The 27,403-nt window shown below is 37.3% G+C and overlaps 6 protein-coding genes across 10 annotated transcripts in view; 3 read left to right on the top strand and 3 right to left on the bottom strand.

The window, feature by feature from the left end:
• The window catches only part of LOC109546221, a gene marked incomplete in the record, with an annotated part of 19,481 nt that extends 2,482 nt beyond the window's left edge, over positions 1-16,999 (bottom strand). Inside the window, 6 exon segments of one of the 2 annotated variants that reach the window (XM_048668464.1) lie at positions 2,033-2,230; positions 2,299-2,559; positions 2,618-2,823; positions 14,347-14,370; positions 14,625-15,029; positions 16,657-16,999. In XM_048668464.1, coding sequence (XP_048524421.1) covers positions 2,033-2,230; positions 2,299-2,559; positions 2,618-2,823; positions 14,347-14,370; positions 14,625-14,986 — 1,051 coding nt within the window. 2 annotated transcript variants of the gene reach the window in all.
• Positions 17,000-17,223: 224 nt separating this feature from the next.
• Positions 17,224-20,629, top strand: LOC109546222 (tetratricopeptide repeat protein 12). 4 transcript variants are annotated; one of them, XM_048668466.1, is made up of 7 exons: positions 17,224-17,331; positions 17,644-18,438; positions 18,513-19,663; positions 19,716-19,923; positions 19,973-20,121; positions 20,175-20,433; positions 20,490-20,629. In XM_048668466.1, exons 3-7 carry the CDS (start codon positions 19,595-19,597, stop codon positions 20,513-20,515), a joined length of 711 nt encoding a protein of 236 aa, XP_048524423.1. In that variant the 5' UTR covers positions 17,224-17,331; positions 17,644-18,438; positions 18,513-19,594; the 3' UTR covers positions 20,516-20,629. The 4 variants fall into 4 exon arrangements, with proteins under 4 accessions (XP_048524423.1, XP_048524424.1, XP_019772663.1 ...); XM_048668467.1 differs by lacking the exon at positions 17,644-18,438 and having other exon boundaries at positions 19,549-19,663; XM_019917104.2 differs by lacking the exons at positions 17,224-17,331; positions 17,644-18,438 and having other exon boundaries at positions 18,506-19,663.
• Positions 20,630-20,999: 370 nt separating this feature from the next.
• Positions 21,000-23,694, top strand: LOC109546223 (nitric oxide-associated protein 1). The gene is made up of 6 exons (XM_019917106.2): positions 21,000-21,792; positions 21,924-22,404; positions 22,462-22,827; positions 22,886-23,144; positions 23,202-23,422; positions 23,479-23,694. The coding sequence occupies exons 1-6, from the start codon at positions 21,103-21,105 to the stop codon at positions 23,643-23,645; spliced, it is 2,184 nt and encodes a 727-aa protein (XP_019772665.2). The 5' UTR covers positions 21,000-21,102; the 3' UTR covers positions 23,646-23,694.
• Positions 23,695-23,761: 67 nt separating this feature from the next.
• On the bottom strand, positions 23,762-25,165 carry LOC109546224 (eukaryotic translation initiation factor 3 subunit G). Its single transcript, XM_019917107.2, has 3 exons — positions 24,902-25,165; positions 24,512-24,842; positions 23,762-24,189 (listed from the first exon to the last, which is right to left on the bottom strand). The coding sequence occupies exons 1-3, from the start codon at positions 25,058-25,060 to the stop codon at positions 23,816-23,818; spliced, it is 864 nt and encodes a 287-aa protein (XP_019772666.1). The 5' UTR covers positions 25,061-25,165; the 3' UTR covers positions 23,762-23,815.
• A 568-nt stretch (positions 25,166-25,733) lies between these two features.
• On the bottom strand, positions 25,734-26,817 carry LOC109546232 (gem-associated protein 2). Its single transcript, XM_019917117.2, has 4 exons — positions 26,750-26,817; positions 26,561-26,688; positions 26,303-26,418; positions 25,734-26,246 (listed from the first exon to the last, which is right to left on the bottom strand). Exons 2-4 carry the CDS (start codon positions 26,661-26,663, stop codon positions 25,764-25,766), a joined length of 702 nt encoding a protein of 233 aa, XP_019772676.2. The 5' UTR covers positions 26,664-26,688; positions 26,750-26,817; the 3' UTR covers positions 25,734-25,763.
• A 50-nt stretch (positions 26,818-26,867) lies between these two features.
• LOC109546229 (ubiquitin-like domain-containing CTD phosphatase 1) overlaps positions 26,868-27,403 on the top strand; it is a 2,634-nt gene continuing 2,098 nt past the window's right edge. Inside the window, exon 1 of the mRNA XM_019917114.2 lies at positions 26,868-27,024. Within this exon, the coding sequence (XP_019772673.2) occupies positions 26,868-27,024 (157 nt within the window). The remainder of the gene's footprint in view (positions 27,025-27,403) is intronic.

The raw sequence follows: 27,403 nt of genomic DNA, 5'->3' as shown, positions 1-27,403 counted from the left end.
TTCAGCCGAATTTCAAATGCGATTATGGACAACCGTTTCTTTGAAAAGCTGTAATTTGACATTTTGAAAATGGAAATCGGTTGAAAAACCTGCCAGCTATAGAAGCTAGAAGAATTCTAAAAGAATCAAAAAATACCTTATCAAATCTTCATAATAATATAATATCAATATCAGAATATCAAGCGCAATCAAGAGCCAAAACAGCATTTGTGGGGAAAAAAGCAGAAGAATCAATCCGCATAATCTTTTAATACTGGTTCGATTAACAAAGTAAAAAATTCCCTGAAACATAGGCACTTTTTTTGGCAATTTTTTGCTGAAATAGAAGTTTATCGCATAACTTTCTTAATACCGATCCAATTTGGAAAATTACATTTTTATTGAGAATTCTGTAATTTGTCCTAAAGTTTAGCGTTTTGAGAATGAACAAACATTTTCCAAAAATTGTCGTTTTGAGAACAGAAATCTGTTCTCAAAAAAATAAAAAAATTGCGAGCTTTCTAAACTTGCAGATAGAAAAACTATTCGAATCTTAAACGTTCAGTGGAGTTCCGAATGCTTTTATGGACTAACAACGGTTTCTTTCAAAAACAATCATTTGAGAAATTAGAGAAATTAAGAGTAAATTATAATTAAATTAAAAGATTATCGAAAAGCCCAAAATTTTCCCTTAAGTTTATTGAAAAGTGGCGTTTTGAACATGAAAATCCGTTGAAAAACTTGTCGCGATCGAGGATTTTAAGCAGGAAAAAAACTTTTTGAACCAAAATCTTTCGAGTCTTCACCCTGTAGACAAATTGCAAACGCATTCAAGAGCCTTGCAAACTTACATTTTTTCTAAAAAATCGTACTTTTGAAAACGAAAATCTGTTCTGTCTGTTGAAAATCGATTCTTAAACGTTTAGTAGAATTCCGAATGCGTTTATGAACTAACAACGGTTTCTTGTGTATTTGAGAAATTGAAAGTTTATCGAAAAGCCCAAAACTTTCGCTAAAGTTTATTGAGAAGTCGAGAATTTTCCATAAAGATCAGCGTTTCGAACCTGCAAATCCGTTGAAAAACTTGTCCGCGATCGAGGATTTTAAGCATTAAAAAAGGTTTTGAACCAAAATCTTTCGAATCTTCACCCTGTAGACGAATCGTCAGCGCATTCAATAGGTAAACTTGCATTTTTTACAAAATTAATAATTATCTGAAACATACGAACTTTTTTCCAAAAAATCGTCGCTTTGAAAACAGAAATCTGTTAACAAAATTGCCAGCTCTCTAAGCTTGAAAATAGAAAAAACACTCGAATCTTAAACGTTCAGTCGAATTACCAATGCGTTTAAGGACTTACAACGGTTTCTTTGCAAAACAGCAATTTGAGAAATTGAAAGTTTATTGAAATCCGGAATTGTCTCTTAAGTTCGGCGTTTTCAAAAAGTAAATGTTGTAAAGTCTGTCAGCCATGGAGGATCAAAAATTTAATAAATGCTTGTTGCCCTGAAATCTCCCTATTCTTAAAAAAGTGTCGATTTTTGAAAAAATGCAAGGTTTTCTCATACCACTTTAATACTGGCCCAGTTTGAGAAATTGAACGTTCTCCTTAATGTTGAGCGTTTTCAAAAACAAAATTACTTAAAAAAAAGGCCAACTATCAACATTTGAACATTGTCAAAGTGCTATTTGAGCTAAAACCTTTGGATTTTTAACACTTGATTTTCCCACATAGCTCTTTTAATACCGGCCCGATTGGAAAAATTAAAAATTTATTAGAAAGTCAGCAATTTTCCCCAAATGAAAATTGGTTAAAAACCGTGACAGCTATGGCGATTCAAAGCCAAAATTTAAGTACCCCACTTTAAGCAGTGTTCAAGTGCATTTTCCATCCTTAATGAGTTATTTTACGGGCAAACTCCACAAGATTTCATGCGTTTTAGTGCCGAATGCTAATGGAGCGGTTTTTTCAATCCATGCTGGTTTCATAAAAGTAGTATTTTTAGTGGCAAAATTTAGCAGCTAGTCAGTTAGGTTAATAAGCACACTCACAAACGCCGACCGTGCATGATGGTCCTTTGAAGTACTTGTCGGCTCGGAGCGGTTTGCCCTCTTGATCTTCGACCAAAATGCCCAGACCCAACATTCTGCCACCGGCTTTTGTCCAGGATTTCGTGGCTGGTTTCACGCTCAATTCCACCCAGCGCGATGTTTCTGGCACCACTTTACTATCGGATAAACGACGCTTAACTGGAAAATGAAAAACACAAATATGATCTTTGAGGCATTTCCCGGAAAAGAAAGCTTTAAAATTCTACCTCTTCGCTTCTTCTGCAGCTTCGCATACCAATAAGCAGACACCCGCAGCAATCGCTCCTCTTCGACGCTCTCGTTGTTTTTGCAATCGTCCTTTGCACCTGCGTCTGATCGATTGGTGATGTTCTGAGGAAGCCGATAGAGCCGTAACGTAGCGGAGGCAATGTTGCTGTTCTTGTTATCCGTATTGTAGTCCAAGTTGAAGAAAAGATTCATCACATCATCAGATTCCCGCCACTGGTCTTGATCAGCAGGAGTTTCACCTGGAAGCAGTTGATGTTGCGTTCTTGCTTGGGATGTTTGCTGCTTTAAAACACTTACATAGCGGATAGAAGCTTCGGATTTTTTCAGTGATCAGATCATCGTCCAGAATGGTGGTATTCAAGAGCTTGGGGATGATTTGGGTGAGATTGAAATCAGTCAGGGTGTCTTCTTCGGGCGGTTTTGTGAACGCTGTTGAATTTTTGCGACGCAGTTGAGAGAAAATCTGCGACTTCAGGTATTCCATCCAGCTTTCTTTGCGCAATCTGAAAAATCGGTTGCAGAAGTTTGAGCATGAATGGCTCGTATATGGCTGGCTTTAGCACAGTGCACGAGACCTAGACATTTAGTAGATAGAAGAATTATTAGAATAAGAAAGTAACAGTCGAGTAGACCGGACCAGCCTAGCCCATATAAGGCTGGGACGGGTCTGCACGTATTTTCCAGTCTGCTAGTTGTAAAAATTGACCCTGTCTATAAAAACCCGGTAATTTATCGTTTTTCCATGCAACCTAATCTAGGCCTCATTTGGGTTGCTGGTTGCGCGATAATTAGCCAGACCGAAGGTTTTGAACAAATTTTGACTTGAAGCAAGTAGAAAAACCTGCGCAAAGTCCGTCCCTGTGCGTCTGCAAAAATGACCGTATCGGATCCGTCATGGGTTTTACAGTTAAATATTGCTGACTTATTAAAGGATAATGAGATAGACGTTATGGTCGTCTAGCAAAAGCAGGTAGCACTCGAAAAAAGGCATTTTTCGCTCTCGAATGGAAAATTTATCACTTTGCCTTACTTCGAAGGGGATTTTCGAATCCTCAATGCAGTTTACCAGTTTATTCACCTTTTGCCACTCGGATCGTCTAGCAATCATTAAAGAGTGTGGTTTTTTTGCAAGAAAACCTACAGAGTATCTAGTTATTTCAACCACATTTTCTGCGTCGCAAGAGAAACGAATTTTGCTTGAAGAGCGATGGTCGGGTGGAAAAACACTGGCCAGCATAAAATGATTTTTGCCTTGCCATTCTGCAAAGAAACATACATATTTTGTTGCAAAACATACATATTTCTTGGCTACCAATCTCCGCAAAGTCGTTAAATTTCGCTTACAAAATCAATTATTTTGAGTTTTTGTATATTTAATTTCAACACCCTGTAGAGCTGCGACGAAACATTTTGGGGCAAAAGCTGATAGAGGAGTTAAAATGCCTCTTTTTTCTTGTTATTTGGCGGAAAACCATACGGTGCGTTTCGTTATTTTTAGTGACCGGAAAATGCTTTATTGCTACTTTGGTGTGTAATTTAAAAAATTGTAGCTTGTGATATTAGTCTCTGCAAAATGTACTTTAATTCTGTACGAAGGAGCATTTTCAGGTTAACGCTTCCTTGTTACATGGCAAAAAATAGACAAGGGGTTTGATTATTTCTTCATGTCAACAAAGTTTTACTTACATAAAACGCATTAAGTAGTTTTTGGGAAATTTTATAGCGGTTGGGGACAGTCAAGGCATGTTTTACAATGAAAACGTTAGTCAATTTCTTTTAAGGCGCGGTTATCACCAGGATACCGAATGTTTTAAAAAATAGGAACGCTTCTGCATTATTTTAATTTCTGAACTATTTCTTTTAAAAATCTCCTGCGTTTTTCGCTCAGATCAGCAGCCAATTTAATTTTTGAAAAGGTCAGTAGCGTACGAATTTGATACTCAAGCTACGCGATTCAGTAGTAAATTTTGAGGTTCCAAGTGAGAGTTTTTCGATAGATTTTGCTTTGTTCCGGTGAACTGAGAGGAAAATGGTCTAGACGAACAAATCCGTTCGTGAATGAACACCATTAGTCGGGTCTTGCAGACTTCCTGGTCTGCTGGACAAGTAAATGTATCCACTGATTAGTAATCGCTTATTAGTTGACTTGCACGCTGGCCACAGCTTGAGTTGCCGCTGTTTTAATTAACTTTGTCTAGACAACCTGGGCTTAAAGGTGTAAACGACCTTAAGATGATAAGGATGATAGTTTCTTCCGCGAATGCAACCTGCTACCTTCGTGCCGGTTGATTTCCCGAGAACCATTTTGGTGGGTTTTGGGGCGAATCGATCTAATTCTAATAGATCCAGTTCAGGCCAGCAAGGTCTTTGCAAACGCAATGCAAATGTTCAATTGGCAGTCAAACTGCAATCTCCCAGCCCAGACAAATATGCATTTTTTGTCCTCAATTGCCAGACAGCCGTCGAAAAAATTGCGAAACTTGATCGCGACACTTTTGCGCGCCTAACGCTGTAATTAAATATCCGATTTTGAAAGGCGAATTTGGCTCATGCAACCCAACAAGCGGCAGATCGAGTTGCAAACTGAAGCTGTCCAAAATTCAGGCAAAAAGTGCAAAACTAGAAAAGAAAAATCATGCAAAGTCGAAAACACTACCATACGTTCGACTCTAAACTCTCTTGCAGTTCACCGGAAAACGCTGTCTGGGCGAGATGAGTTGGGTTAAAAAAATTAAAGGTTTCAGAAAAGCACTGAAGATGATTGGTTTTAGAGATAAGAAGCTAACGAATTTGTGTTTTTTCTGTGCTGACCACACGATCGATGGTTTATTAGACACTTTCAATTTTCTTTTCTTTCGTTTATTGGATTTTCTTCATGAGTCAATTTGCAGAAAAACTCACATTGACAAAAAAAATATTTTTTGCTTTAACTTTGGTTAAAGTCTAGATCTTATTTCTATGCACGAGAAGACGTCTTTTGCTGAACAACATTTTTTTCTTGCCAGTGGCATTTTAAAAATGAAAGGAACCAGCCTCGGCTTTCTCTAGAAATAAAAATTATTTTTCAAATATTCATTCACTTCTGGGCAAATTTGGTCTCTTGATTTTTTTTTGTTTAACGAACAGTTTTTGCGTAAGAAAATGAATTCCATTCATTTGCACCTCGCCAGGTCGCTATTCGATAGCAAATAACTTTATTTAAACATTTATTGAAGAGGATATTTTTGTAGATGACAAGTAATCTAAATACAGTTCAGATTGCTAACAAAAAACACACTGATCTTGAACGCCATCACCTGAAACGCTTACAGAAGCAGTCTTTTTGCCTTTTTGAAACACCAATTTTGAACGGACGAAATCGTCCGATTTCAAATAAGTTTCCCATTTTTTTCGCCAACTCACTGTAACACAAACTAGATAGGAAAAGCTAAATAGATGTAGAAAACCCACTGATTTCACCAGTAATTACTGATTTTCAATTTCCATTCCAAACATTCGGAATCGAAAACAACATAATTGAAGAACGCATGTACTTATTGTTGGTGAGCGCGGACGTAACAATTGCGAATCATTTGATTTTGTTTAGTCTAGACTATGTGTGTGTTATGTCTATAACTTTTCATTGAAAATCGCTTTTCCAACTTACCAGCGCAGTTTACTTAGAACTGCAATCGGGTTTAGCAAAATAAACGATTTTCAATAGTGCGCAACTAGTAGATGTAAATATATAAGAAACCAGAACTTCCTGTTAGACGATGATTTTTACTCGATTTTCTTGGAGTTTGTTCACGATAACAAGACCTTTTGAAGTGGAGTTTAAGATAGCAATTAATTTAAAACAAGAGGATTGAAAAACTAGAATATTTTTTGTAAAAACAACTGCATTTACAACATTTTACAAAGAAGCGTAATTTCATGATAATTTTTCACCACTTGTGTTAATGGGAAATCGTACTTTGAGTCGATTTTCGCAACGAAATTATGTTCTGTTTGCTTGTCTACAGTTTGAACGTAAAATATAGAACATTCTAAATAAAGTTTAGATAAATAAAATTTTAAAAAATTGTGGTCATACTTTGTTTTTTTTACAGCAACCCACAGGCCATCATCATTTTTAAACATTTTTTTAAATTATAATTTGATAGAAAAAGTTTGAGTAACTGATTACTCAGCTATAAATTATTGCATTGAATACTCATTAAGTTTTGCTCGTTTTCGTATTTTTATTGCGTTTGAAACCAAAGTGATGCATTGAAGTGGAATACAAGAAAATATTTTAAGAGTGTAAGAAACCAGAGCATGCCAGTGTCTTTTTTAATTAATTTTCAATTTAAATTTTTATTTTTTATTGTGTAACTTGTTTTTCAATTCTACATTCGGTTGAGAACTGAAAAGCTGTTTTGGATTTTTTGCTGCAATGCACAGCTTTTTATTTAAAAAAATTACGCAATATTTAATATTCGATACTTTCCAGGAAAAACCACGAGTACCTACGTCAGTGCGTTTTCGGAAAATAAAAATATTTTTTAATTCTACATTTCCTTAGGAACAAAAATGCTCTGTTGGGTTTTGAAAAAATTCAAATCGTAATGTTTGAGAAAATTTTTCCAGTTTCCATCATTTGATTCTTTCCAGGAAAAAAAACAGATCACGCCAATGATTTTTCCTCCTTAAAATTATTTTTCAATTCTACATAATTTATAAAATCTCCAGTGTTGCGAAAATCTTGCTGAAAGCTACAATTTTTTAGTAAAGAATTAAAAACCATTGCAATGTCCGAGAAAATTAACGCATTCGACCCTTTCCAGAAAAGGAGCAGAGAACGCCAGTGTCTTTTTGGCAAATAAAAATTATTTTTCACTTCTACATTTAATTGGGAAGAAAAAAGCTCTATCGGGTTTTTTTGCCAAAATGCAATTTTTTCATCAAAAATGTAAAAACCGTTGTAATGTCTGAGAAAATTACCGCATTATTTAGCATTTGATACTTTCCAAACCGAGCACATCAATGTCTTTTTTGCACAAAATTTATTTTTCAATTCTACATTCAGTTGGGCACAAAAACGTTTTTGATTTTTTTTGCCGAATAACACAGTTTTTCAAGAAAAAAAACTATTATAATTTCTCAGGAAATTAGCGCCATATTTAATATTTAAAATTATTTGTGACTTTTGCATTTAGTTAATGCACAATAGGAAGAAAAATGCTCTTTTGGGTTGTTTGCCAAAATTCAAACGTGTTCATCAAAAAAAAGAAAAACCGTCGAATTGTCCGAGAAGACTACCGAAATATTTGACATCGGAAAATTTGCCGAAAAAAAAACAGTGCTTTCCGATAATTCTTCGACAAATAAAAAAATTCTGAGCTCTACATTCAGTTGAACACAAAAAACTTGATTGCGTTTTTCTGCTAAAATGCCATGTTTTTCAAAATATTTAACATACGGAAATGTTCTGACAACAAAAACAGTGCTTTCGAGTCATTTTTCGGCAAATAAAAATTATTTCTGAACTCTACATTCTATTTAGCACTTAAAGCTTTACTGGGATTTTCTGCTAAAATGCAGTGTTTCACAAAAAAACCCCCTGCATGCAGAATTACTCTGCTCTTAACGGTCTTATAAATATTGTAACTGGAATAGTGAAGTAAACGGTTAAAGAGTAGAGCAATTTGGAAAATTCCCTAACGTTTTTCAAATGACCTATTGAGTGAGCAGTTTGCAACAAAAGGAAGGAAGAAGGATTTAAAAAATTGAACCTAATTGGTTCGTTCGTATAACCTTCACCGTAATTTTTTTCGTTGTGTAACACAATTATGCATGTCTCATTCTTCCGACTGCAGTAGACGTGCATTTAAATCGGCTCAAATGCCGCATTAAATCCAATTTGGAAAATATGCTCCTTTACGTTGCTGCATGTTAACAGTTCGCTTTTAATAGGAGCCGAGAAAAAACAGTCAAGCCAAGCTTGACGACGTTTGTGTTTTTAAGGGATGCGATCCCGCCACTTGGTCCAGGCCGTTCCATTTCCCATCAATTTCCTTTTTCAAGTGTAGAGTATGGGAAAAAGTGCGCCAGACGTCCCACTTCTCTGCGACCCAACAAAAACGGAAACCCATTCGCTATTTTTGCGGGGAAAAGTGGCCTCGTTTTCCACGTGTTTCCACTTAAAGTGAAACTTTTTTCAGGGTCCTTCAGGATGAAACAACGGCTCACTTTTGCGGGCGCAGACGGCTAGACATGCAAAAAATTCGCGAGTTTTACAGCTCGCCCGTCAAGATGGGACCTGGTTCAAGTGCTAAATGTTTTCTTATACAAATTTTACTATGCCACCGATTTATACCCGGTGAGCTGCTCAAAACACATAAACAATAAAAATTGTCTGAGTAGCAGTTGCTTCCATTTGTTGCAGACTTTTGTCCTTCCTTCTATACTGCCTCTTTTTCACGACCTTTTCTTGCCTTTCCTTTATCTCGTTTGTGCTCAAAAGCACGCGTCGCTTGAAAGAGCTCAATTGATTCTTTTGCAGGTTTCCGAAATTGTGGTCTTTTATAAAACCAGACAAATTTCAGTGTCGTTTCAGCAAATTTTGCCTGGAATTTTCGCAAAAATTCGCTGTGCTAGAGAACCGAAAAGCCAAGGCAATAGCTTAAATTGATCCAATGCAGTGACTGGGACAAATTACCATAAATTAGCACGCAGTTACGCACCGCGTAGTATTTTTTTATTGAGGATAGTAAACATGTTAATTGAATTACTCGGTTGGTGTCAATGACATAATTTGGGTGCACGATCAACAACGATGTCAGCCCGGCCGAATCCAGTACGATGTTTAGAAGTCTCGAATTAGTAAATAGGATCATGTTTGGACTGTTGATGCTGATTGGATCACTGGAAGGATCACTGGACGAACAAGGCCGACCAAAGAAAAATAGACGTAATTCACATGAATTATTCAAATAGCGAATTAAGTTATTCGCCAGATTTGGGCGCCTTATCTAGCCACTTTGGAATTCTGATGTTTTTTTTTCTATCGCGTAGTACTACGGTGTATTCAATAAGCTATTAAATTTGGAGCTTATTATCGCATCCTAGGATTTAACGTTCAGTTAACAGGCATTTAAAATTTTTTTTTTTTAAGATCGATGGTGAAAAAACATTTTTTCCTGTTAGTGTAATCCCATTATTAAACCAAACTATATATTTCCACATTGAGTTGGATTTGATTTTCAACTGTTAACTTTTCCACGAATCCGAATGTGAGCCCCAAAAATTTCCAAAAAGTGATTTCAGGTTGTTTTAACATTTTTTGAGATACCTGAAATTTTTTGTAAAATTATGTTTTTACAAGCAATAACGAGCTTTAGTGCTATGTTGAGTGGTGAAAATTAGAGGTTTGTTGCTCTAACGATTCTCAAACCATAAACAAAACACTATCCGCGGTTTTGAAAATATCGACAATTTTTAACATGTTCCGAATAAATTAAAAATGTTTGTCAAATAATGTTTTATGTCAAAACGAGCCTACTTTCTAGCTCTATTCACTAGTGCGAGCTAGAGTTTTGTTGCTTCAACAGTTCTCAAAGTGTCAGCAATAAACTAACAGCGATTTTCAAAAAATTTTCAATTTTTATATTCACCTTTCCTGAGAAAGCTAGTAACTTTTATTAAATGATGGTGGAATTTTTTAAAAACGTACATTAATGTTCTGTTCAGTAGTGAAAATTAGAGCCCTGTTGCTCTAACGGTTCCCAAACTATGAGCAAAAAGCTAACCGCGGTTTGACAAAATTGACACAATATCCATTTTTACATTTCGCGAGTAAATTAGAAACTCTTCTAAAATGATSTTTTATATTAAAAAGAGCGTATATAAATGGTCTGTTCAATAGTGGAAAATAGAGGTCTGTTGCTCTAATGGTTCTCAAACTATGAGCAAAAAGCTAACCGCAGTTTGACAAAATTAACACATTATCCATTTTTACATTTCGCGAGTAAATTAGAAACTTTTATAAAATGATGTTTTATATTAAAAAAAGCGTATATAAATGGTCTGTTCAATAGTGGAAAATAGAGGTCTGTTGCGCTAATGGTTCTCAAAATATGAGCAAAAAATTAACCGCGGTTTTGACAAAACTGACAATTTATCCGTTTTTAGATTTCCCGAGTAAACTAGAAATTTTAAAAAAATTATGTTCTATGTAGAAAAGAGTGCATTTTAATGCTCTGTTCAGTAGTGAAAATTCGAGGTCTTTTGCTCTGGTTCTCCAAATGTGTGTACATTGTCCCAGTGAAGTAGAAACTTTTGTCAAATGATGTTTTATGTGAAAAAGAGCCTAATTTATTGCTCTATCCAGTAGTAATAATCGAGAGGTTTGTTGCTCTAACGATTCTTAAAATACGATCAAAAACATTTTAATGCTCTATTCAGTAATAAATACTAGAAATATGTTACTCTAACGGTTCGCAACGTGTGAGCAGAAAACTAACCACGGTTCTGAAGAAATTGACAATTTTTACACTTTTCCATTTTCTGAGAAAACTAGAAACTTTTGTCAAATGATGCTTTAAGTGAAAAAAAGCGCGCTTCAATTCTGTATTCAGTAGTAGGAACTAGAAGTTCTTGCACGTTCTCAACGAGTGAGCAAAAAGCAAACCACGGCAATGAAAAAAATTGTTGAAAAAAGTGTTTTGCGCATTCAGATTTTCTGAGAAAATTAGAAACTTTTGTCAAATTTTTAGGATGAAAAAGAGCGCTCTTTAATATTCTGTTCTTTAATGTTCTGCTGCTCTATCGGTACTCGAAGTGTCAGCAAAAAACTAACCGCGTTTGGAATTTTCTGTGATAATTAGAAGCTTCTGTCAAATGATGTTTTATTTAGAAAACCTGCCCGATTGAAAGTTGATAATTTTCTGAATGGCCCTTTCAATAAACGACAGACGGTGAAAAATAATCCAGACAGATTTCGTCGAGATTGTTATCTAATCGGTACCGGGAAATCGAGCCGATCTTTTGTACCATGATGAGAACCGTCAGGCGGAAGAATGTAGATGCCGGATTTGCTGGTCATTGGCAGTTTTTCGACGAATAATGCCGCATTCCATGGGTGGGCTATTTTCGACGAATTCCAGACGGGAGCCGCAAAATTGAAATCTATTCTGCGAAATATCTTTGGCGCCTTTTGACTGAAAACCCAAAGAACTATTTCCAATGAATGTCGAAAATTAGGTGTCTCCGGATTTCAGACGAGATAACGAATGGTCCGTCTCGACAGGGACTTCAAAGGTTATTCCAAGACCTGCAGCTTTCAGCTGCTTAAAATGCCGACCATTCAAATGGCTCGGGGGCTATCAATCAAACTGGCTTATTGCTACTARATATACAGTTAAGCTTTCGCATCATTTAAGAACAATCATTCACAAAAGCTTTTTGGTCTCTCAACTTGGCGCTTTTCTCTATTGAATGGTTAACAGCGTTTGACTATGTAATTAATCTGCAACTGTAATTATTTCAGTGGCCTTGGAGTTTTCAGAAAACTGCTCATTATGTCATGATAACTAGTGTGTGCAATTACAGCCAATGAAATCATAACGAGAGTTTGAACACCTGCGATCGCATAATGAAAGCCGTCGACCAATCGTTCCTCACTCATGTAGAAAAAAACCGCCGATACTTAGAGTAAAAGTTGGAAACTGCGTATTTTTTTGCCGTTAAGCGCACCTGGCAGTCTACAGAAGTGCCGAACAATGCCAATCACTAATAAATTGTCCAAGAATTGCGCAATACGTGTGGGGGCATGCCAGTCATGGTATCCAATGTCGATACGTAGTATTTTGAGAGGAAATTCCTGAACAACGTAGACATGCCACATCAATTGCTGATCGGACACATTTTCCACATCGTACGATCGAACGCAATTTGCAAACTGCACAGTTTTACTATACAGCATGATTCAAAATTGGCCTTAATCAAACCACACAAGACGACTTATTGAGGAATATTTCTGAAATAGTTGACAAAAGTTTATAATTTTCTCACGAAATGTGAAAATGTAACAATTGACAATCTTTTTAAATCCGCGGTTATATTTTGCACACATATGAGCAAGAAGACAAGAACGATTAGAGCAGAATAGAACATTAAAGTGAGCTCTTTTTCATAAAAAACATTATTTAAAAAAAATTTCTAACTTTTTCAGAGAATGCGAGTGCGTAAAAATTGTATATTTTTTCAAAACCGCTGATAGTTTTTTCCTCACCCTTTCAGAACCGTTCAAGCAATTAACTTCTAGTTGACACTATCGAATAGAGCAGGAAAGTGAGCTCAGGTCTTTCMTATAAAACATCATTCGACGCAAGTTTCTAATTATCTCAGKAAATGTSAAAGTGCAAAAACTTTGAGAACGATTAAAGCAGCAAATCTCTASTTTTTACTRCTGAAWARAAAAACATTAAAWTGCSCTYTTTTCTCATATRAAACATACACACAAAAAAACGYTTGATTTATTTCCTAGAAGTYAACAAGAAAGTGTAGAAAGGAAATTTAACATTGGCAATCAAACAGGTAGAATAKARTTATGTGATTCACCCCGAACCACATTAACATTTCTATTTACCCATWCYATTCATCCCGAATCACATTAGATATACCATTATAGGTCTAAACCRATCTWGCYATTAAGSCACAYATTTGTMARACATTAGCAAAGTTATGTGATTCATCCYGAAYCACATTAGATATACCATTMTAGGTCTWAACCGATCTASCTATTAAGGCACATATTTGTCAAGACATATAGACAACATTATCTAACAATTAAGCTGCTTAAAATAAATAAAAAWGAGTCCAAATTCTGCTATTGTACACTGTATAGGCAAGATCACATTAGTTRTTAGTTAGTTTAAGTATTAAACAATAYTTCTATTCGATATAAAAAGTTTTTAAAAGACTCTTSGAGGAACGYATCATTTAATTATAGTGGCAAAGMMAAGTTWACATGGTGGAAAACTGAAACTAGAAAGTTCKATGGACACACACTGCCTGTGTAAATGTGGACAAATGTACGCTTGAATCTGGTGAATTTTTGGGAAGAAACGCCAGGAAWTTTTTTAAGACTTCAAAGTTCAGTTTCAAAGAAAGCTTATATGTACATAACTTCAGGCTTGTTTGCTAAACGTGCCAATAGGTTTCAAAAATACTGATACTTTTCTAGTTTGAATTCATTCAGCGTCAATGGTTAAGGAGGCTGTCCTGTCGCGCCCTGTCCTACCTAGAAATAATCGTAGACAGAAAACGCAAAAAACTTCGGCATAAGAAAGGCACAAGTGTAGACTTCTGCTGTAGATTTCAATGCCAGAGGAAAGCAAATGCATCTCATAAAACACATCAGATAGATATAATAAGACATTCATTCTCAAAACTCTTCACAATCCATCAGACCAACTAGACAAAAGAACTGGAACTTTCATAACTAGACCATACTAGTCTCTCACCAGAAAACCAGGCAATCACATTTCCTTTCCCTTCGAACTCAAGAACCAAAATCACTCGACTTTTTCAAAAGAAAGTCAAAGATAGCGGGGAAACAGATATCTAGATCCGGTTTCATATAATTCTCCATTCATCGCCATTGAAACAAATAGTGAAAGATATCAACATTCGTTGATGCAACAATAAATTTTCCAATTTTTTCACGGCTTGCGCAGGTCAAGTACTAAACATCCGCTGCTTTATCAATTATTTACTATTTTCTGTTGTTTATTTCGGCTTTTGATCGCTTTATCGCTTTGTAGTTTGACCATCCCAGGCACTTGATGTTCAATTACATTAATTGGGTTTGTATGTTCTAATAGTTGGCTTAACCCAGTTCAAATAGTTATCGACAAATTCCTAATGAAAATAAGCGTTATTTTAACTCATTGATTATTGCCTGGTTAATGTAATTAGACGATAAATCCACACACATTCAATGAAATCATCACTATTACTAGATAGCTGGTTTGGTTAGTTCAATCAGGGCAAACCTTTACCTGTCCTCCAGATTCCTCTTAGTTCTTTAACATATAAAAAAAGTGTGTTATTCGGCAAGGAAAATGAGAGTCGATCAAATATGTTGAGCAAAAAAGTGCAAATTTCCCTAGAGCAGGCAGTTTGTATATAAAAATAATCTTTTTGGACAGCAGCAACGGTTTAAATCTAATTTTATAATGCAATAAATCCTCATGAGTCATGAACAGTATTTTTAAAAGCCGCCGTATTTTTTTTATTTTAAGATTTCCACTGATTTCCACAGGTCATTTCAGCTTACCTATCTCTTGCGCTCACTATATCCTCACTGCTATTGCTGCCTCCGTTCACAGTTTCTTCCATCTGGGGCTGATCGCCCATCATTTGGTCCTTCAAATCCACCACTTCCTCCTCCTCATCATCATCATCATCACTTTTCAGCTGCTTCAATACAGTGTCGTCATCGCTGGCTCTTTTACTCAGCGTTTTACTCAAAATGTCGTCGTAATATGCAGTCAAAAAACTGTCCACAGTTGCAGAAGGTCGTTCGCTTACATTGGGTGCTGCACTTACACATGACATATGAAAAGTATTTGAGCAAGTCAAGGTGAGTACGGCCAAGGAAACGGCCAAAAAAGATGTAGTCCCAATGTTAACCGACATTTTGGTCTTGTTGGCAAAGCAGAAACTGCAATAGATTTAGATTCTGCAAAGAAAATAGAATTGAATTTAAATTTGTGTTTAAATGAAAACCACTTTATTCGGGTGTGAAATTAGAATTAAATTAATTTAAGTGCGGACCTGCAACTGCTGCTGTATTATTATTAGCCAGCTAAATGCTTTGTGAATTCAACAGCACGATCAGTTGCCATTAAAATTCCATGGGTGGAAAGGAGACATAATGAATGAGTTTTTCTCTAATACATGGATTTTTATGGCACGTGTCCGAATTTTAATATTCGGAATAAATGTGGCATTCCATTGAATTCAGGAAGTGCTCTGAATTTTCAAAATAGCAAGAAAGAGTACAGTATTGTACTCAGGGATTTATGGCGTCTAGACCCAAAAACGAGACTGCACAAGAAAATCACTATTATCTTTCATATTTGATAAGATATCTAAAATCTTTTATCTTTTCCAAGTCAACTTGAGGAAGCTCAGTTGATATCCTAAGTCGATTTAAGTTCTTCAGCACAGACATAAACCATGCTTCGATTGAAAACTTGCAAGTTGAAGTGGGACTCAAATAATAATCGGGAAATTTCGAAAGTTTAACAAACATAAATATACAAAAACCCCAAATCATCAATGTTTGCATTTAACATTATTAAGGAAGGTACTTTTGGGCGAAAATTATAAATGCTATTTAAAAAAATCGGTTTATCCTCAATTATTTATGGGATTTTTTAGTGGTGAAGAAAAACCCACCTTGCTTAAAGGAAAGCGAATATTTCTACCAACTTTTATATAGAGTGTGTTTAGCAACTCACTGTATTGCTTGCAGCAATTTGGGATCCACTTTCTTAATCAAACGCGCAAAGTTTTCCTTCCGCAGTGTTAAAGTTTTCATTTGGAAGAACGAAATTGATCAGTATCTCTGAAACCGCCTGGAAGATTCGAATGAAATTTTACATACAATGAGAGTATAAAGCAGAACATGTTCGCTGATAATAATTTGTAGTAAAATCAGATTTAATTCAGCAAAAACGCACTCATTCAATGCATGGTTAATTCAACGAATTTTAGTTCACAGATAAAATAACATAATTCGCAATGAACCATAAAGAAACTACAGCGACTGATGTTTACGCCGGGAGAAATAATTTTATTTTCCACGTAATAAACTAATTTCTGCTAGTTTAAAACGTGCTATGCAATGAATCGGTTTTAATTTTTTTCGGAAAAACCGTGCGAACCGCAAAAAATCAGGACATTTTCTCCTCCAAATTGACTGGGAAATTGGAAAATAATTTTTGTTTCGCGAAAAATCGACCGCATATGATTTTTACTAAAATCATCCAAACGGTTTCCGCAATAAAATTTAAAAAAATTACATTAAAGAATATGGTGTATTAGCAAAAGAAACACGAACTTACTTCAAGAATCGACTAACTAAATGGTTTAAGAAAAATATTCTAAACCAACAAGCATTTTGCGTGTGAGTGAGAAAAATGGGCGTAATTTTTTGGAAAAATTACTGCGATTAGAAGAGAAAATGAAATTATTCAACTACCTCTTCCGAAACTTCCTGAACAAAATGGAAATGCAAGTCTGTTGTAACTTGATTGAAAAAAAAAACTAAAAATGAGCAAATATTCAAAATAAAAAATTACCTTTTTGACCACTTCGTGCTCACTAAACCTGCCAGCGCAATTAAAAAAAAAAACACCGAAATTTTCACTTTGTTGATCGAAAACTGACTTAAACTGAAAAAAGCTTTTTTTTGGAAAAGATCACACCGTTTTCTCAATCCTGATTTCGAACGATCAGCGGCTAGTTCAAAACTAAGCGCCTTGCCGCCTTTTAATAATAGACACTAGATGCATGCGAGTAACAGAGACAAAGTGCTGCGTGCGTCGTCTCTGTCGCTAGTTACGCCAGACAGTTCGGCGACAGTGGCGGAAAAAATCGTCTCCCGAACGTGTGAAAACCGTCTCTCCACATATACAGAGTGAACCATGAAACTACTCGCTCTGGCGCACTGGAAAACAACTAAACTAAGAGCGGTTTTTCGACGTTATCTACTGTCAAGCATTAGGAAAAGTGACAGTTTTTTTTACTGGATAGTGTCACGTTGACGCGTGTCATCATTTATTCGGATAATGGGGTAGAATGCTTTTTATCGCTGTCAAGCATGGAGGGTTGAAGTGGGAAGACATTAACCGGGTTGGGAAGAAATTATTAAAAAATAACGTGTCAAATTGTTGACAAATAAGCTGTTAAAGTTTTAGGATTTACTGGAATTTTTTTTCAAATTAGTGTTAAAACCCTGGAAGGGATCAGACGAGGTAAGCAAACAATTTTTTATATCAATAGCATTCTCGATTAATGAAAAATCCTACGTGCCCTTTCTAACCAGAAATCAAAATTTTAACAATTATCAGTTGTAGTAACTAACTACACCAATCAGTTCCAATACCAATAATTGCTTACCTCTATGAATAGCCGCTTTTCGTCCTTATTGAACACTAGAAAGCACAGTTTCCACAGGAAAAAAGTCACCGATTCCGCTTTCCGTTTACCTTGACAGTTTGCCAGTTTTGGGATAAATAACAAATGTATTGAAATAGATGAAAATATATAGCCAAACACCTGTGCAGGGCCGGAACTACCGAAAATGCCTGTCTTGGTGCAAACCATTCTTCATTGGGTGCTTCCACGCAGCGTATGCGTAGTAGGGTGTGCTGAGTTTCGAGAAGATTTATTGTGGAATTATGGAAAACTCTGAAGATTGTTTCCAGCCTGGATTTGATGGGAGGTGGAAAACGGTGGACTGGTTTCCTTAGCATGAAAGAGGCCTGTTGGGAAACATCCATTGGAAACTGATCATCCAGTCCGTGCCTGAGGGACATTTCCATATATCACTCCAAATTAGTCCAAAAATGTGTTGTGCTCAGTCTTAGTGTTTTAAATTTTAGATTTTGGACCACCGCCTTGACTGGAAAAATACATATATATGAACACGTCTCACCCAGCGAACAATTCATAGAGGTCAAATGTAGCCAAAACAAGCTGCAGTATGTCTGGATATTTTTCTGGAAAATCGAAATATCAACATTTAAGGATGGATCATTGACAACAGTCCCCTTTAATTGGGAGAGCACGAAAATGAACTTGCAAATTGCGAACTAACGATCTTGATATATTTGAAGATTAAGAATCATTGGCTCGGATTTCTATGCGGATTTTGAATAAAAAATTCATAAGTAAGGTCATCAAACCTACGAAAAAAGACAATTTGAAATGCAAATCAATCCAATTAGCATCTGGTATGGTGCATTAGATTTTCGAAACGTCTGCGCTACCGGCGCTCATGGCTTTTAATGCACGAATTTTGCATTTTTTTGGCGGATTCGATTCCCGAAAATCCACAGGCGGATTGGCTGATTGATTAGGTAGAATGACCTAGACTTGGCAGTGGCTTTTTCCAAAATTTCACGAACTATTGATATAATTAATACGGTTGCAGGCAGCTTTTTGCTGAGCATCAAATGCCTAATGAGCTTTGAAACCGATGGATTTTACCGTAAATTGGATTCCAAAAAAAACATCGATGCCCGTTAGTTTCGCTCAGTCTCTGCACCTGAAAAGACATGCAAGACGAGAAAATGGAAAAGAAAAAGTGGTCCGTACGATCATCTCGATGTAATGTCCGTCTGACCAGTGTAGTGGCCTATTCATATTTATAAATTCCAGTGGTCTAGACACCTTATATAATTCACATACATTTAAATATGGCCATCGAGCCAAGTACGAGATAATAAGAACTTTGTGAATCGAGAGTCAGGCGACTGCGACGTTTCAATTAAATGCTCAAAACAGGGATATGGGTGAAGAAAGTTTGTCATTTCTTGCTCGATTTTCTTCTTTAAAATCATTAATTTTCTTCACTTCTAATGCCAAAAGCTAGTCAATTATGCAAAAGAATGCGCGGAATTTTTGGAAAACACACCTTTCAGCTCTGCCGGGAAAAACTGCTACATTTATGTTTCTTTAATGTTAGGTAGGATAAGAAAATTCACTATTCAAACCGCGCGATTGCAAAACACGCATTATGTAAAAGTCCAGACGTTGTAAATCCAAATTAGGCATTGTTTCTTAGTTCATTCACAATTTCCATTGATTCATTCTGCAGGCAAATAGGTCGTTGGCCATTTCGAATGGCATTAATTTCATCGGCTTCTTGTCGAACAAATTTATAGGAACATTATTTACGAATTGATTGATTAATTCGAGCCTTATCAAGTATGTACGCATTTACCTACTATTACGCCAATAAAGCTAAAATCTAATAACCGGATGCAGTAAGCGAGTTGGGAAACAGGCCAAGTTTTTGCTGATTCTCAAAAGTGCTTTCCTGGAAGAACCAGTTTTAACTATCGTCTGCGCTATGAGGTGTTTTATTAGAAAAAATCCAGCGATTGCGAACAAACAATAATTGCTTAATAACTAAACTAATAGACCCGAGCAACAATTCCAGTTACAACTGGTAACTTCCACTATAGGCTAGTCGCTAGGGAACAATTTGATCGATATTGTCACACAACAGCAATGGAAGCATCTTCTGCTCTTGGAAAAACCGATGAGGAATTTTGCAACTTCATGCACAGAGTAACTGAGGTATGAAGCATTTTTCTGCTGAATTTGCCACGACAAGAGCATTTCTGCTTAGGTTGAAAGCATTATTAAAAAACTGGCTTCGAGCGACAGGGAATTGCAAAACATCGGCAATGAAGAAGCCAAAAAGTACCTGGCGGAACAGCCCATCTTGGAAAATATCGATGAAGAGAAGGTTGCGCTGAAGATAACAACGAATCGAACGATTGTAAACCAGAAAGCTTTGCAAAGCGACGGAAAAAGCCCAAACGAGATGTCTCAAGGTACAAAAATGCTTTTCTGAAATGCAGACAATAAACTTTTGCGCTTTAGAGGCTTTTATGGAAGAAGTATCACAGGACGCAGACAAGCGGTATAAAGACAGACTAGTCCGACAAGAGAAAATGGAGACTTTCAAGAAACAAGCCGCCCTGTCCTTTAGAAGAGGCGACTACGAAAGAGCCCTGGTCCTTTACAATAAAGTCAGAGGCGAATAGAGAGTACAGGTTTCCTAGAAGAACTCCTAATGTTTTAGGCAATAGAACAAGTCAAAGACAGCGTCTTGCTTTACAACAATAGAGCTCTTACTAAAATCAAGTTGGGTCTCTTTGAACAGGCAAAAAGTGACCTGAAGAACTGGGCTTTGAGGTTGAACGAGGACTGTCTGAAATCCTGGTTATTGCTGGCCAAGACGAACTTTTTAAGTGGAAATTCTGGCGAATATGAAGAATGCATTTCTCAAGCGAAAAAAAGAAATCCTGGCGATATACAGTTTATTAAAGGTGCAATATTAGGTATACAGATGCGATAAGTTTGGAGATATTAATTGAGGGATTTTCGGGTTTTGCAGATTATGCAAGGAAAATGGAGGATTAATTCGCTCGCCTGTTGCCAGCGAATGTAGCCAGTTTAGGGAAAGATTGCTGAATTAATCACATGAAATATATACAGGGTGTCTGTACAATGTGAATAAAAATCCTGACACATCTATATTTTCATTTTAGTGTTATTTTTCCGAATTTTGGAGTTAGCTACTTTTTTATAAATTTAATATACCCGCAACTCGGTTTGATCTTTTATCTGAAGCACTATAAAAACCGTTTTGGATGTGAAACAACAGAGTGCAACTATATCTAATTCCCTTTATCTATAAGAATCTTGATTTGTGAGTGCATTAAGTTTCAAAATAATTGAATAGATAGAAATAAATCCTTCAAGACCTCGTTTCTTTATAGGAATCGCTTTTGTTCTTAAATAGTAGAAAATCTAGATTAATGCGGTTCTAGCACGCGCGCTAGAGCGTAACTTACTCCACCAATTTGCAGCATTGAGCCAAATGAGGAACGCATTCTCATCCCCGCAGTTGCCATTTGGGCGACATAGCAGTCTGTGGACATAACCTAGACTTTTAGCCGAAGCTTCAAAATGTGTTTAGATTTTAATATTTTCAACTAATTTGAAAAATGTATCTTGTTAAACCGATGGCTAAGTCTCTGTTGCGACAGAGTTATTGTCGGTTTCCAGCTCGAGTTCACTGCGCCAGACATTTTCAAAATCAAGCTACTGAAAGTGCAGAAGAAAACAGCCATTTATTCGACTTACTGAAGAAATATGAATATAGACTGCTCTACAGCAGTATTTTAGAGCAGCATAGAATTCGGTATGGATACCACCAGCAAAGGGCCTTTATAAAGAAGACAGAGATGGCTGACTTCAAACTGAAAACTGCTATAAGATCTTTGCGTCCCTTGCCAGTATCGTTGAAGTACTTCACCGACTATAATTTGGATGATATTGAGAAGTCTGCGGCCGAAGAAGCAGAGAGCGAGATTGTAGAAGAAGCCGACAGCCTTACAAACTTTCCCTACAAAGTAAATGCAACAGTGGAAGATGAAGGGTTTGTCGACGAGCCAAAGAAACCTGATCCCCATTCTATCAAAAAAGAAATAGAGGCCAGGAAGGAAGCATTAGATAACGATAAGGAGAACTGGATGACCCACTACGAGAATTATGAGGACGATTTGGAGGAGCATAATGAGAGACTGCTCTTTGGCGATGGGGACGATTGGAAAGTCAATTATGGGACTCCAGACCCACGTTGTGCAATCAGCAATGTTCCTTGTGGCGGCTGTGGGGCTTATTTACATTGTCAGGTTAGTCTGGGTTAGTTTTCCATCGGAATTTAATTTAGACCGATTTGGGTATCTTAAGAAGCAAAACTTGAAATCGCCTCGTTTTTTTTTACTGTTTGTAGCCTTAAGCGATGAAAAACAATTTATTTCAGGATTCATCAATTCCCGGATATATTCCCTCAGAAATATTCAAGAACAGTTTTAAACGTCATGCAGGTGCCCCTTTATCCTCACTTCTCTGCCAGCGGTGTCATTTTCTGAAGGAATACAATATTGCTCTACAAGTGCGAGTGTCGCCCGATGACTATCCAAAAATCCTGCAAAACATTGCGTTCAATTCGGGCTTGGCATTGCTGATGGTCGATTTAACGGATTTTCCATGCTCAATCTGGCCAGGAATTGCTGACATTCTTGGGCCGAAAGCCTCGATTGTGGTAGTTGGAAACAAAGTGGATTTATTGCCGAAAGACGACTATGACCATTTAAAAAAAATAAAAGAAGCTATGTTTAACAGTGTTAAGTTGCATGGATTTGGCACTGCCAACATCAAAAGCATCGAGTTGATTTCTGCGAAGACTGGATTTGGAGTGGAACGGTTGATAGACTCTCTTCTCCGAGTGTGGAAATGGCGGGGTACAGTTTGTGTTGTTTTCTAAATATTACAGGAAATAACATAATGCTTTCTATCAGGTGACGTGTATATCATCGGCTGCACCAACGTGGGCAAGTCCAGCCTATTCAATCTCCTGCTCCAATCAGATTTTTGCAAAATTCAAGCAGCCGATCTGATTCAGCGATCTACAACCAGCCCCTGGCCAGGTACTACCTTGAACTTGTTAAAGTTTCCCATAACCAGATTTGGGGGTCATCGAATGTTCGCCCGAAGGAAGCGACTAGAAATGCTGCAGAAAATCGAAAAGCAGGAACTGAAATTGAACAGGGAAATGCTGAGTAAAGAGAATGTGCCAAGCTATGCGACCCTGATTGGTCGCGTAGAGAGATCGCAACAGCCTCGTCCGTCCAAAGATGAGATTCCAGACAACTTTTCTGTAGGAGGTGACGAAATGGAGTAGATGTGTTTCCGGCCAAAAGTTGATGATTGTTTTGCTTGAAGGCACTCGCAACGTATCAGGAATTACCTGTATGGGAATCAATGAAGAACTACCGGAATTTGTCCATGGGAAGTGGTGTTACGATACGCCGGGAGTGATGCATCCAGACCAGATATTACATCTGCTGACCACAGAAGAACTGGTGCGCACGTTGCCGAAGGAACTGATTAGACCTGAAACTTTTTGCGTGAAGCCTGGGAGTTCGTTGTTTATTGCTGGGCTGGCTCGGCTGGATTATGTGAATGGACGAAATTCCGTCAGGTATTATGTGGCCGATGAACATATTTTTAGTAACATGATCAATGAATGAAATTACAGATTAACGGTTTTCCGAGCAAACACTCTTCCAATCACAATTTGCAAGACAACTGAAGCCGATCGGTTGTACGAGGAACTGCTGGGAACAGAGCTGCTGGCTGTCCCCATTTTGAAAAGCGACCGAAAGGAAAAGTGGCCTGGTTTGGAACTAGCAAAATCGTTTAAAGTCTTCGGGAAATGTGAGGACTTGTCCAGTTATGACGTGGTTCTTTCCAGCGCAGGTGATTTAACATCGACGATGTTTTAAGCTCATCAGCGGCAATGGAATGTTTTGTAGGTTGGGTCGCCATAAATTGCAACTTTGATAATTATGAATTCAGTGCGTGGACGCCAGAGAAAAGGGGCGTTCATTTACGGGACGCTTTGCTTCCGAAGGCAGTCACAATGAGGGGGCGGAGAGTTAGAGACAGTGTCGCCTACGGACAACATAAGCTGATAATATGATTGAGGCACAGGCATTTCTGTAATTCAATAAAAAGTTATTTAATTTGAATAGTCATAAAGGATTTACCCCAATACCCAACACGCATCCGGTTTTCAAAAAAAAATCAAAACACTAATTATACCGTTATTAATTAGGTTTTATTTGTAATTATGGCCTAAAATTAATAATTTTACTGGTTATTCACCGGCTTGGACCAATCGACTTGAAGAATCAAATGGTCGTAACCATAGCCATTGAGTAGTGTGATTGCATTCGCTGCGTCGGCTTTGAATTTGAAGTGTATGTAAGCAAAGCCCTTGCACAAGCCCGTTTGCTTGTCTTTGGCCAGATACAGCTTGTGAATGGGCCCGAAGGGTTTAACCAGCTCCTCAAGATCAATGTCTGTGGTAGATCCACTGAGATTGGCAATGCGGATCGCGCAATAATTGTCGTCCCGTTTGCCCATGTTGGCTCCGTCTGATCTTTTCGCTCCTCCATCCCGCAGGCTAGGCGGCACATATTTGGAACCACCAGGTTTGCTTGGTTCTGAGCCACCTGCAGCACCTAGTAAACAACACCCCAAGTTTTCTAAACGTGAATCTCGCTACTACTTTAAATAATTGAACATCCACGCATAGGTAAGGTGTTCTCATCTAAAAGAGAGTCGACCACAATATTGAAACCTTAGCCCTATTGCTGTATTTTGATTTAGAACACCCCCTTTACTAGATAAGTTACGCGGAAATAAAAAATGTGTCGCAGTATTATGGTTTGATAAGAAATTCTTCGTTATATGAAGAGACCTTTCTTTATCAATTCATAATAATAATAAACGTAGTAACCCCTAACTATGCTCAGGGATAGATGGGAAAAATGAAAATATTACCAGCTGCCATTGGTGGTTTCTTATCATCAGCCAAAACGGTATCTTTCCATGGGCACTTGGTAGTCCAATGGTCGTTACCACAAGTACGACATTTGACAACATTTTTGTCTCCCAATCCTTTCAGTTTTTCGATGCCCTCATCTTCAGGTTTCATGTCCTCCTCCTTGCTAGAGATGAATTGCATGTAAACGTCTTCCCCTACAATGGTGGTGGCTGGATTGGGGCCAAACTTATCTCCGGCCGACTCGCCAAACTTCTTCCAGGTTTTCCTCAGAGCAATTGACTTGGAGACGATTCGCTTTTCTATCTTGTAAGTTCTGATGATTTTGACCTAAACATTTCAGCCGGTTTACAGGCCTGTAGAGTTTAGCGAGAACATGGGGGGTTTACCTTCTTGTCGTCGTCATTGAACTTGTATTCGGTCACGATTTTCAGTCCATTTTCTACCACCTCAGTAGGCGGGGGCAAAGCGCCCCCTTCTAGCTCAACCTCATCAGCCCAACTTGATTTCACTTCTTCCATTGCTGGTGAGTAGTCTGTGGCTGGCATAGTGATAGTACAATCTAATCTAAGCACGTTTACAGAACCATTAACCTACCAATTATTATGACAGGGACAGGAATCTTGTGAAAACCGTGTTACCAGAAACTTTACCCAATGCAGGGCAACCAACCCGTCTTTGGGCGTGGTTTATAATTTTTTTTAAATAAAATAGGATGGATGCAACAATATATGTTTGATACTTAAACCGGTGAACTTTTCGCGGCTTTTTAAACCGTCGCGGAAAATATTTTTTTCCAGGAGAATTATATTTCACCAGGATCTGAAATAGCAGAAAACTTACCAGTTTCAAGCAATGGCCGCGAAAGACTGGTGAAAATATATAATAATGTACTACTTCAAAATATTTTTTTATAAAATATCTGAAACTTAAAAATATGTTTCGACTGTATTGAATCGATTCATTTAGGAGCCGTTTTTTTCCCAAGTTGTTCACAAACAAAAAGTCGATGATTTCGCACATGCGATTAACGGTTAATGGATATCTAATGAGCATTATTATTTTATGCTTTTTCCCAATGAGGCTTTTCAAGTGCTGTTTACGTGAGTTTGTCGTTCCCAAATCCAAATTTTGTTGTAACTCCTTAGCTATTAGCCGTCTCTTGACTTGAGGAAACCCTGTAATGAATATGGCTAGCAATTAATCAATTACAACACAGTCTTATTCGAGACAAAGTGTATTTCTGGCGAATTAATCAGCTAAATCCAGCTGGTTAAAAAACCGCGCTATTACACAAACGAACAAATTCAATGGATTCGCTAGAGATACCTCATCTTCCTCTTTTAAAGCAGCTCTTAGTTCAATGCATTTCTTTGCAAACTGTCGCAGCTTATAACAGCAATCTGGGGACAGGGGCTTTTCCAGAAGGGCTAATATTGCATAAATCCAGACTCCGACAGTTTCAGATACTATTCTGACATTCTCAAGATATTTGGTGATTTCTGCCAACATTAATATTTTAGCTGCCTGGGAATATTGAGTAATTTCCGAAAAACTGGGCCGCGTCTTTTCAATACTTTTCCAAAATGATTTCTTGCAAATACTTTGGTCAGTCGGATTTGGCTGCTGGGTGTTGCTTAGGAATGTTCTTAGCTGTATGTAATCTTGTAGCGCATTGTCTTGCCAGCTTTTTGAAGGGCAAAACTTTTCTAGGGCTTTCGGTGATTCAGTCTCCTAGAAAACAACGCGGATATTAAGGCGTTAATAATTGCAATAGAATGGCAACGTACAATTGTTACGTGGACAGTCTGGTTTTTCTTATACTTGGTGAAATCTCCTTCAGCCGTTACCCATTTTCTGCACTTGTTTGTTCTCTCATAGATTACATGATGAAGGTATTCTTCACCTACAAACAGTAATGCAGTGTTTGGAATTTCTTACTACTTGCTCGATGAGTTTTTATGTTCTGTTAAACTCACTTAATTGTCTGGAGCATTTTTAAATGGGACTGGTTGTTTATAAAGTGGTTTATAAGCTTTCAAACTTACCTGTTTGTGGAATTGACTCTGGATCGAAATCATCTGGCAAACTAACGTCGAGGGCCTTTCGCATTACCCCACACTCATCGTCACTGCTTTCCGATGTCGCCATTACCTATGCAAATAGTATTTGGCGTCTAAAATAATAATAATAATAATAAAAATACAAAACTTTTTGTTATTTGAGGTTAGTTTTACTCTTAATTGACAGTGTTTGCGCTCCCTTCTCGAAAACTAGATGTAGATTTTCTGGTCTTAACCTCAACTTAGCTGGGCAAAAGTAAATAAGTTTAGATTTATTTTTCGCTTTCCAGCTATGGAAGGAAAAATTCCTCTAATTATTAAATGGAGCGGCAAAGAGTACGAAGTGTATGTGTCGGAAAACGACAGTGTGGCTGACCTGAAGAGGGAAATTCTGTACAAAACCGCTGTCCGTCCAGAGCGACAGAAACTACTCAATCTCAAGCTTAAAGGTAACAGCATGTAAAACTGGAAATGGACATTTAATGTTTTCTAGCATTAACTGGTCACTTTGTGGTCTTGAGGTCCAGGCTGAGTCTCAAATGCATACGGTTGTCAGCACCTCTGGGTCAAGGGCGGATCCGTGAATGGGGGGATCATGACCCCCATGACCCCCCCATTCAATTCTCTATCCAACGATGCCAAAACGAATTCGGTGGCTCGAATGGTTCTTGAGAAACTTCGAAAAACATGTGCATAATCTTGCACCTAAGTGTCTGATATTCAAATTTCGCTTTCTGGGTCAAAACTACTCGAACTTCCTCACTAACGTTGTTACGACTGAATCGACTTTTCAATTCTCTATCCAACGATGCCAAAACGATTTCTGTG

Source organism: Dendroctonus ponderosae, unplaced genomic scaffold (genome assembly GCF_020466585.1).
Source record: "Dendroctonus ponderosae isolate FM_Combo_2020 unplaced genomic scaffold, Dpon_F_20191213v2 Dpon_F_20191213_7, whole genome shotgun sequence".
Lineage (NCBI taxonomy): Eukaryota > Metazoa > Arthropoda > Insecta > Coleoptera > Curculionidae > Dendroctonus > Dendroctonus ponderosae.
Note: the sequence above shows the minus strand (reverse complement) of the source record. Positions and strands in the feature narration are given on the sequence as shown.

Coding starts and splice junctions, on each gene's coding strand:
- LOC109546222 (XM_048668467.1), top strand. CDS start 19,595: ATGGAAGCATCTTCTGCTCTTGGAAAAACCGATGAGGAATTTTGCAAC. Junction 19,924..19,972: donor CCCAAACGAGATGTCTCAAG/GTACAAAAATGC, acceptor TTTGCGCTTTAG/AGGCTTTTATGGAAGAAGTA. Junction 20,122..20,174: donor CCCTGGTCCTTTACAATAAA/GTCAGAGGCGAA, acceptor CTAATGTTTTAG/GCAATAGAACAAGTCAAAGA.
- LOC109546223 (XM_019917106.2), top strand. CDS start 21,103: ATGTATCTTGTTAAACCGATGGCTAAGTCTCTGTTGCGACAGAGTTAT. Junction 23,145..23,201: donor AATGGACGAAATTCCGTCAG/GTATTATGTGGC, acceptor ATGAAATTACAG/ATTAACGGTTTTCCGAGCAA. Junction 23,423..23,478: donor CGTGGTTCTTTCCAGCGCAG/GTGATTTAACAT, acceptor AATGTTTTGTAG/GTTGGGTCGCCATAAATTGC.
- LOC109546224 (XM_019917107.2), bottom strand. CDS start 25,060: ATGCCAGCCACAGACTACTCACCAGCAATGGAAGAAGTGAAATCAAGT. Junction 24,843..24,901: donor TCAATGACGACGACAAGAAG/GTAAACCCCCCA, acceptor TGAAATGTTTAG/GTCAAAATCATCAGAACTTA. Junction 24,190..24,511: donor GAAACCACCAATGGCAGCTG/GTAATATTTTCA, acceptor GTTGTTTACTAG/GTGCTGCAGGTGGCTCAGAA.
- LOC109546232 (XM_019917117.2), bottom strand. CDS start 26,663: ATGGCGACATCGGAAAGCAGTGACGATGAGTGTGGGGTAATGCGAAAG. Junction 26,419..26,560: donor AGAGTCAATTCCACAAACAG/GTAAGTTTGAAA, acceptor TACTGTTTGTAG/GTGAAGAATACCTTCATCAT. Junction 26,247..26,302: donor AGACTGTCCACGTAACAATT/GTACGTTGCCAT, acceptor GTTGTTTTCTAG/GAGACTGAATCACCGAAAGC.